Source organism: Nelumbo nucifera, chromosome 8, assembly GCF_055504915.1.
Source record: "Nelumbo nucifera cultivar China Antique chromosome 8, China Antique-T2T, whole genome shotgun sequence".
NCBI classification, from domain to species: domain Eukaryota; kingdom Viridiplantae; phylum Streptophyta; class Magnoliopsida; order Proteales; family Nelumbonaceae; genus Nelumbo; species Nelumbo nucifera.
Genome location: NC_142656.1, coordinates 21,675,543 through 21,684,712, shown reverse-complemented (window position 1 = coordinate 21,684,712; position 9,170 = coordinate 21,675,543). Strand labels below are relative to the sequence as shown.

Sequence of the window (9,170 nt, the reverse complement as noted above, 5' to 3'; positions counted from 1 at the left end):
TATTTTAAATGACCCTTTATAGACATAAACATAACAATATTAGTTTGCACTTATAAAATGTTTTAAAAGCCACTTTTCAAAAAAATATTATTTTTCCTTCAGTTGTCTGGTCATTAATTCAACCGTATGTACACATACATATTTTCATCAAAGTTTAAAATATTGATATGCTTGATACGTTCGTAGAGGTGTATCAGGCGATATCAGTAGTGTTTTTCTTTTGCTTTCTTTTTATTTTCTTTTCAAAACTAATTCAGGGGGCGGTTTAAGGTTCCTCCACCCTTTAAATTGGTCAGAACCTTGATACACTCCCTGTAGGAACATATTAGGAAGCCACTGGTACGATATATATTAGTCGATACAGTCCAATACATATCGATACTTTGAACCTTGGTAACAACTTAAAACTAGATTTTTGATAATATATATATATACAGAATGAGGATACGTGGCCACCTAAGCGTAGAGTAAATGGAATCCACACGAGCTGGGCATTAAGTCAGCATGCGAAAACATCAATACTCGTGCGACTCTCACACCCCATCTCTCTATCTATCTATCTACAGAATCGAGATACGTGGCCACCTGAGCGTAGAGTAAATGGAATCTACACAAGCGGGGCATTAAATCAGAATGCAAAAGCCAAAAACATCAATACTGGTGCGACTCTCACACCCCGTCTCAATCTTCCTCTTTCAACCCCCTCCGAGGTTCACTCCCCTTTCTCTTCCTGTTCTCTCTCTTTCTCTCTATTTCCCTCTCTCTCTCTCTATTTCCCTCTCCCACTCTTTCCCTCTCTCACTTTATCTCTCCCCCTCTTTCCGTCTCTCACTCGGTCTCTCATATCCGTCTCTGCCAACTCTGACCAACTGGCTTTGGTTGTCTCTCACCATCCCACAGTGAGTCATAGGGACCGGCTTTCGTTGTCTTTCACCATCCCGCCACGGCGAGTCACAGGGGCCGGCTTTCATTGTCTCTCACCATCGCACGGCGAGTCACAGGCAAGTGAACGCTGTTGTTTCCAACAATCGTTGTCTCTCTCCCTCTCTCACTCTGTCTCTCATTTATGTTCCCCTCTTCCTCTCTCACTCTGCCTCTCGTTTATGTTCCCCTCTTCCTCTCTCCCTCCGTCTCTCCCCCTCTCACTCTGTCTCTCATTTCTATTCCCCTCAGATGCTGTTGTGTCTCTCCCTCCGGCCAACTCTGTCTCTCTCCCTCTCTCCCTTTCAAGTGAACGTTGTTGTTTCCTTGAATCTTTGCATGATGGACGTGTACTGTAGACCACCTCCAGGCGATTAGAAGATTAAGAGCCCATAAGACTTCACAAGTATCAATAGGGCTGCCAATGGGTTGATTCTACCTGACCGCCCAAACTGAACCAAACCGATTATGTCGGTTCAGGTCCCATGATTTTGTTCTGATTAATAATTGGGTCAGTTACAATGAACTAATGAACTCCCAAGATTGTATGCCTTTGTAGGTTTTATATCCCCTACTATGCATGTTAGACAATGTTGATGTAAATATATTCTTTTTTCATCTAATTAGTTTACTTTCCCAAATCCTAGACATATCCAAGGTTCAAAGTATCGATACGTATCAACCCATATAAGCCAATATATATCGTGCCAGTCACTTCTCGATATATCAGGGTTCTAACCGATTCAGGGGGCAGAGAAACCTTAAACCAGCCCTTAAACCAGTTTTGAAAAAAAAAAAAAAAACATTATCGATATCACCCGATACGCCAGTAAAAAACACTATTGATATCGCCCGGTACGCCCGAGCGTATCCATATTTTGAACCTTGGGCATATCCCAAATCCTAGGCACAAGTAATATGAAACTAAAACCATATCTTTCACGTAATATATGGATTCAGTATTTAATTGGAAAAACATTAAAGAATGTGACGTAGAAAGTAGCTCCTTGGCAGGTTCCAGTTCTAACCCCCATGGTTCTACCAAGGGGATGTCACCCCTCTTTACAAAGCAGAAAACGAGTATTGAACTACAATACTACCATATCATTTTAATGGTTCTACCACACAATGCATTGACTTGTAAAAGCAGAAAAAGAACTGAATTGTCTCTGTATAATTATAAAATATAGCAAGATATCTAGCTTCACAGTTTAGTTCTTGGGGCCAATGTCCTTGAGGGCGCAGATCTGCTCTTCTCCCATTGCCGACATGACCGTCACCACGAGATCCTTTCCTTCAGCAAACCCATCTTTAATCTGTATGTAGAAAATATAAATCATCAAAGCCCAAGTCCACCTATGGTAGCCAATAGTTTAAGTAACAGAAATTGCACTTGAGTAATGGGTTCTTGAAAAGTGAAAACTACTCCAAATCCAAACCTGGGTGAGCAGATTATCATCAGTGGGAAGCCTCAAATCATCCTTGGTGTTCCCACTTTCAGTGAGAAGACTCACCTACACAACCACAACCACAATTAGTTTGCTAAATGAAAACTTACCAAAATTGATTTAATTTACTGAATAATAACAAACAATGCTAGGCACTTCACAGTTTTTAAAAATATGCCCTCAACAAGTATGAGTTTTTAAAAAATAATGTGCACAACTGCATTTCTCATGTGTTGAGGAAAGGTGGCACCAAATGGTGACGTGCCAAGCTTTTTTTGTACTAGCAGATCGGATTGTGTGTAAAGGAGCTGATGTCAGATGCATCACCACCACCAATCAATTTTCCACGTGAGTAATACTTTGCACGGCCAAGAGTCAAACTGGTCCTTATCCTATATATCTCTTAATCCATATTGTGAGAAGTACAAACCCAAAGATCCTTACAAGAAACTAAAAGTGACAAATCCAATTGTCTCCATTGGTAGATTTCCTCTAAGGCTCAGTTTGGAAGGAGTACAAATGCAAATTTATAGAGTGCAAATACATACAAAATTATACAAAATACAAGGTTTTACACAACAAATTTGCATTTGTACTCCTTCCAAACTGAGCCTAAAGTTCACCATGTGGATCCCAAACCCCCAACTCAAGCTAGCTAGCTTGGTCACTCCAGTCTCTTTCAAGTATTTGTAAAGCTTGAAGCACAACTAGACTGGAAGGGATTCCCGAAGCCTAAGACACAAGGCAAGGCACACACCTGGAAGGAGAGAGGTGCCACTTCGGAAAAAAAAAGACTATAAATAAATTTTATATAAATCTGTATGTTGAATCATTGAAATATTTCAAAAAGCCAATTAGTTCAATTCGTTAGAGGCTGTGAGCACTAATGTCATTAATACAAATGGTGTAATCTAAAATATTGGAGTCCCAAATAGGCATAACTGTCTAAACTCTAAATATCATAATTATAACCTACAGTATACTAGAATTGTAAATTACATGCTCAATTTTAAAAATCAAGGTTAATTAATCAAAACATAGCCAAGACAGATGAGTCTCACTTGGGATCAGGTGAGGTGCACCCCACAAAGTGAGCCTAGCCTGTGAGCATCGGCACACCTGTGGTATTTAAAGCACTGCCACTTTCATAAAACCCCACTTTTCCAGTAACCTGTTCACACTCCATAAAAAATTGCCCTTACTCTCTCCTACAATAAGGAATGAAATCTATAAATTTCACTTTTTCCTCTCTATTAGAGATGGCAACAGGTAGAGTACCCATGAAAATTGCCTTCCCATTCCCAAACCTGCCTAAGCACCTTTGATCCCAAACTCGTTTAGTTCTTCCTCCCAATTTCCCAAACCCATCCCATCCCAAATCCATTAAACCCATCATCCCTCTTATGCAAAAAGGTTCATGGTATTTCTATTTATGTTATAGAAATAATGGGACACAATCACACAAGGGGAAGGATTTGAATCCTCCCTAAACCCTTTTTACTATATATGTTATTTCTTATAAGATACATTTATTAGGGTTTGACTATGATACCAAAAGAACTAATAAACAATCAACTGGTATCATGAAAGTGATAACAAATTAGATGTTCTTATTTAAATTCATGGGGGTTTTGATTGGTAAAAGCTCTCCCAATATTATCAATTCATGGCATCATAGATTTTCCAATACTTAATAATATACTATATACACAGGTTAATAATCAAATAATGGGAGTAAGTACCTATACATACTATACTATATCCTCTGTATTATGAATTTGAAATGTAATCTTCACCTTTTCATGCCATACTAAGCACTAACTCACTACCATGGCTCATTATAAACTAAAATGGAATAATGAAACTTTCTGAGTAAATAACTTACAAAACCATCTTCAGAGATGTCAATCAGCTGATAGTCAGTGCGATTAACATGGGGAGCCTGCAAAAGATATAAAAAAAAAAGTGACTAGCCAACCAATAATAGTCTATAACACCCATGGAAAAGGTTCCAGAAAAGCAAGGCAAAGAAAGAAGTCCCGCAAAAAAAATAAATAGATAAACAAATAAATTAGAAAATGAGGGGAAAGGAAGATTACATCACAGTTGTGGGAGGAAGGTACTATATCTTCAAGCTTCTTCCCATTAAATATATCAATACCCACAAAGTGACACTTGGCATGACCATGCTTCCCTGTTTTGGAGGTAGAGACCTCAACAACCTGTATGCAGAGAAAAACACACATACAAAAAGAAAAAAGAAAGTCATAAATTAGGGTAGACTATGAAGCTCGGCATCATCCATTGCAAACAGGCAGGGCTGAAAAGTCATTCAAATTGTAAAAGCCTACACTACACAACATTTTTTTAACAATAAAATTACACAACCTTAACATAGAGCACGATTGCATTCAGTTATTCACATTAAAGCAAATGCAATCAAAATAATAAGACTAATAGTAAATAAATAGTGATCATGTAATAAGCACAAATTATGAAATAAGTAATCTACAGCAGAGCAGACTCCAACCATTTAAGGAAAGTAGGGTGGCCAGGTCTTGTTCTCTATCATTTAAAAATGGCAGATTCAGCATTGCTTCGTTTACACAGAGTATAGACATACTAAGGGGCCATTTGGTAACATAAAAGATGAAGTTGCTGAACTGAATGACTTATTACTGTCTTTCAGTGGATATATAATTAAACAATAAAATATTCAAGGGTAATAGTAACCTCCCAACTTCCAACTTCAGCCATTAAGGAGCCCCCGACCTTCTTAAAATCTTATTTACTGAAAGACAAAAGCAATATGCTTTTCAGTTCAGCCGCTTCAACTGTTATCAACAGCCCCTGACTCACCAAGTAGCTCCATGAAAGCTGTGTTTTAAAAGCACAAGGGGCAATTTGCGCTGAGGTGCAAGGCACAAGGCACATGCCCTTCTGAAGCAAGGTGCAAAAATACAAAAAAAAAAAAAAACAAGAGATTCAAAAAAAATTACATAAGCATAACATGTAAAGCGTATTCAAATGAAAATTTAAAAATAAAATCAAACATATAAAACATTTTCAGGCATGTAAAACCCACAAGCTCTCTTTTCCTCAATTGCATTACTTTTAATAGCTAATGTGATGTGAAACATTTTGCATCATGCTTCTACGAGCCACCTTTGTACCATGCCCCTTGAGGCAAGCCCAAACAAGTCCATATTAGGGTCTTAAATTCTTAATCCTCACACAAAATAAAATGATTTTATAATTTTAATTGCCTTTTAAGAAGATATTTTATTAGGATGAATCATGAATGAATGAACAACATTAGCAAAGAGGGTGTTTGTAGAGCTTCGATGAGCAAGCAAAGTGAGTGAACCGTTGGGTCAAAAAAAAAAAAAACAAAAGGCAGACGCTGCACAAAAATTAAAAAAGGCACACCAGGCACACCTTTTGAAAGTGTTATGCCTAGGGCCTAGGCGCATACCTTAAAATGCACCTCGCCTGAGCACCTAGGCACGCCACACACCTTTTAAATCACTGCATGGAAGAGAGATTTTCTGACATATTGAGGTCTCAAGGAAGAAATCTGGAATATGTATCTATACGAGAGAGAGAGAGGAATGAACGACACCATCCGAACTCTTCCTTTTCTTAACTATTAATTCAAAAAAGAAAAAAAAAAAAAAAAAACTCTTGGAACAACCAGCTCATCATTGAGCCCCACCTTCCCACATCACACGCAACCAGCATTTAAATGCACTGGGGGCATCTTCCAATGATTTAAATAAAATGGCCACACCTTCCATCATGACTCAATTCCTACAAAAGTCCAGACATATCATTCTTCCCAAAAGACCCAATAAGAAAACCAGAATGAAAATCTCAAATGAGGTCTCCTTGGGCAAATTCTCACAAGACCAACACCCATATTACAAGGATAATGATCCTAGAATGATAATAAACACCAAAAGAAGAATGAAGTGGTGCCACATGCTCCAAGCATGACTGCAATGAAACAGTAAACACAACATAAAAAACATCCACACTGATTACTGTACAAAGATAGAATAATTCACCATAAACTATGTTCCAAAAGTAGCAGTTCACTGTTCACAGCAGAAAAGAACAATCTGAGGAGAGGCTAGAGCCCCTAAATCTTCTTAGCATTATCCAGGACAACTTCAAAATGAGTAAAGGCATGAAAGTAAGATACAACATACAACTTTCCATTAACTTCCCACTTCCATAAGCATCCTAGCTTAAGGTAACATAATGAGCACCCACAAAGCCTAAGCAGAAACCAACAAGACTAGCCCACAAAACCTCAGTATTCAACTTATGGTCACTCCCTTCAACTCAAATGGCTAGATACATGGTAATCTCATGAGAGGGAAGAGGCAAAAAACTATAAAAACGTCATTATAAAAGAGGCCCCCACGGCCACACCACTTCAAATTTCCCACTACCAGTCATAACAATAATAACACCTAAGTCCTAACTGCAACATCCATACTCATGGAAATGACAGAGATCCTCACTTCCTCAGGATCAGAACAAGCTTATACATCATAAACACAGAAAATTGTTAGAAAATTAACATAAACGCTTAGAGCTTAAAATCCTTTATAGAAAATACCAAAAACAAAATTAAACTAATCTAGGAAGCAAAACCAACAGGACTTACAATACAAAATAGCACCACTTAGCAAAAGCAAGAACACTACCAGTCATAACAATAATATATTCACAGGAAAAACAAAGATCCTCAGTATCAGCATAAGTTTATACATATTGAGCACAATAAATTATAAAAACACTAATGTGTATGCTATTGCGTTTGAAACACAATAGATAAAGTACCAATAACAAAATTAAATTAATCTGGAAATCAAAACCAACAGGAATTCCATTACCAACGAGAACAAATTCAGCCACAGGCGATGCTATTGAAGCAAAAACGATACCCTTCCTAATATGAGCTTCTCTAACAGAACAATCCAACTTCGTAACTGAACCAGGACATCTAAGATGTCACCAAAATTACAAAAACCTGACAACTCCAATTATAGTATCCAAGAACCCAGAAAGAAAGTCCAATTTCTACGAGAAGATTTGCACAAAGAGATGTCGTTGCAGAAATTATGAGGGAATATAAATTTGCTAATAACAAGTCCTTTGAAACCAGAAAACAATACCTGATAGGAAAACGAAATATCTGGATAAATATCCATATTGACCCACCTAATAGAATATAAAGACTCCCATATAATTTGGAACAACCAGGAAAAAAATAAAATACCACTGAAAACTCATTAAAAGAGGAAAGTAATAAAAAGAGAGAGAACCCACATATCATGGAGGTTCGAATACTAGAAAAAGAACAGAAAAACAACAACAATCCTGAACAAAAACATAGCCCAAGCAGAACTTATGAAAAAAAAAGGAAAAAAGAAAAAGAAATGAAAAGCACCTATGCATTAATTAAACAAAAATGCACCAGATAAATAAAAAACAATATCCACGAGGAATGAAATCTAGCAGACAATAAATTTTGAGAGTCAAGTAAATCATTGAGATCTTGCAGAGACTCAATTTCCCAAATGAATGCCTTCTTCAAGCGATAAGTAATTTAGAAGAAGAAAAACAAACACAGACATGCATAGAGAGATTTATAGATCAACAATTGATACCTTGCAGGGCCTTCCCTTAATGACGATGTAGCCGTTTTTACGGATGGTTCCAGCCTGCTGAGGAAAGGTCTTGGATGCTCCAGCATCGGCCTTCGACTCAAAGTGATGATCGTCGTCCGACATCTTTTCTCTCTCTCTCTCTCTCGAGTCGCGTCTGAACTGAATACTCCTCTCTCAGGCTCTCACTTTACTCAGCTCAACAGGAGACCAAAAAACACATACCCCCTTTTCAATATCTGCCCCCGTATCTCTCCCAAATTCAGTAAATCCCAATCCCCCTCGGAATTTTTCTTTCAAAAATTTAAACCCTCACATTCTAACTAGCTAGAGTTTCACCCTCATCTGGTTAAGAAATTATAATCATGGCTCTTACTTTCTCTGGCCTCGTTGATTTAACGGCGAAGATCTATTAGACAAAAGGATATTTGAAGGTGTTGGATGCTTGGGGTACGAGCGCTTTGACCGATTACCGAACAAACCTTTTTGGATTTTTGTCTACTATTTCCTTTCCTTTTTTTAGAGGTGACATGCTAGACTGTTCGGTTCTCCACTACTGAAGTGTCAAAATGACACGTGGTAAAAGAAAGGTTGTGCAGGTGGCATAAGATGACCTTTTAAAAGAAAAATTACATATTCGTGTCGTTTACATTAGGCTAATCTCATTTGGTCCCCTAAATTGTATCAATTCAGTATCTAAAGTCTAAACTTTCAAAATGTGTAAATTTAGTATCTCGTTAATATTTCATCATTTATTATATCATGTGATAGATATATATAATTTAAAATTGTGAAAATTCTCGATCAATACTCTTACTTTGACTAGAGTCGACCAAATTTAAAATGCGACAATCCAGTATTCAAATTTTTAAAATGTGACAATCCAGTACCTACCATTGATCAGTCCATTAATCAATGGTTAAGTGTCATTTGAAAAGTCAAAAGTGCCATTTGAATGTTATTTAATTCTCTTTATCAACCATCCAAATGTGACAAAAAAATGAAGAGTCCCAAATCCTAGCCTCTTCTATTCAAAAAAGTTGGTGACTGTTTAGAAGAAGATAGAATTTGAGACTATTCATTTTATTGTCAATGTTTGACTGGTTGATAAAGAGAATTAAAT

General features: G+C 37.2%; 1 protein-coding gene across 1 annotated transcript; it reads right to left on the bottom strand.

Moving 5' to 3' along the window:
- Positions 1-1,840: 1,840 nt before the first annotated feature.
- Positions 1,841-8,297, bottom strand: LOC104610738 (eukaryotic translation initiation factor 5A-like). The gene is made up of 5 exons (XM_010277504.3): positions 8,051-8,297; positions 4,469-4,591; positions 4,255-4,311; positions 2,361-2,435; positions 1,841-2,237 (listed from the first exon to the last, which is right to left on the bottom strand). The coding sequence occupies exons 1-5, from the start codon at positions 8,171-8,173 to the stop codon at positions 2,133-2,135; spliced, it is 483 nt and encodes a 160-aa protein (XP_010275806.1). The 5' UTR covers positions 8,174-8,297; the 3' UTR covers positions 1,841-2,132.
- Positions 8,298-9,170: the final 873 nt, after the last annotated feature.

Excerpts from the sequence above, each read along its gene's own strand:
- LOC104610738 (XM_010277504.3), bottom strand. The coding sequence starts at position 8,173 with ATGTCGGACGACGATCATCACTTTGAGTCGAAGGCCGATGCTGGAGCA. Across the intron at positions 4,312-4,468 it reads CTTCCTCCCACAACTGTGAT|GCTCCCCATGTTAATCGCAC; the intron begins GTAATCTTCCTT and ends TATCTTTTGCAG. Across the intron at positions 2,436-4,254 it reads ACATCTCTGAAGATGGTTTT|GTGAGTCTTCTCACTGAAAG; the intron begins GTAAGTTATTTA and ends GTGGTTGTGTAG.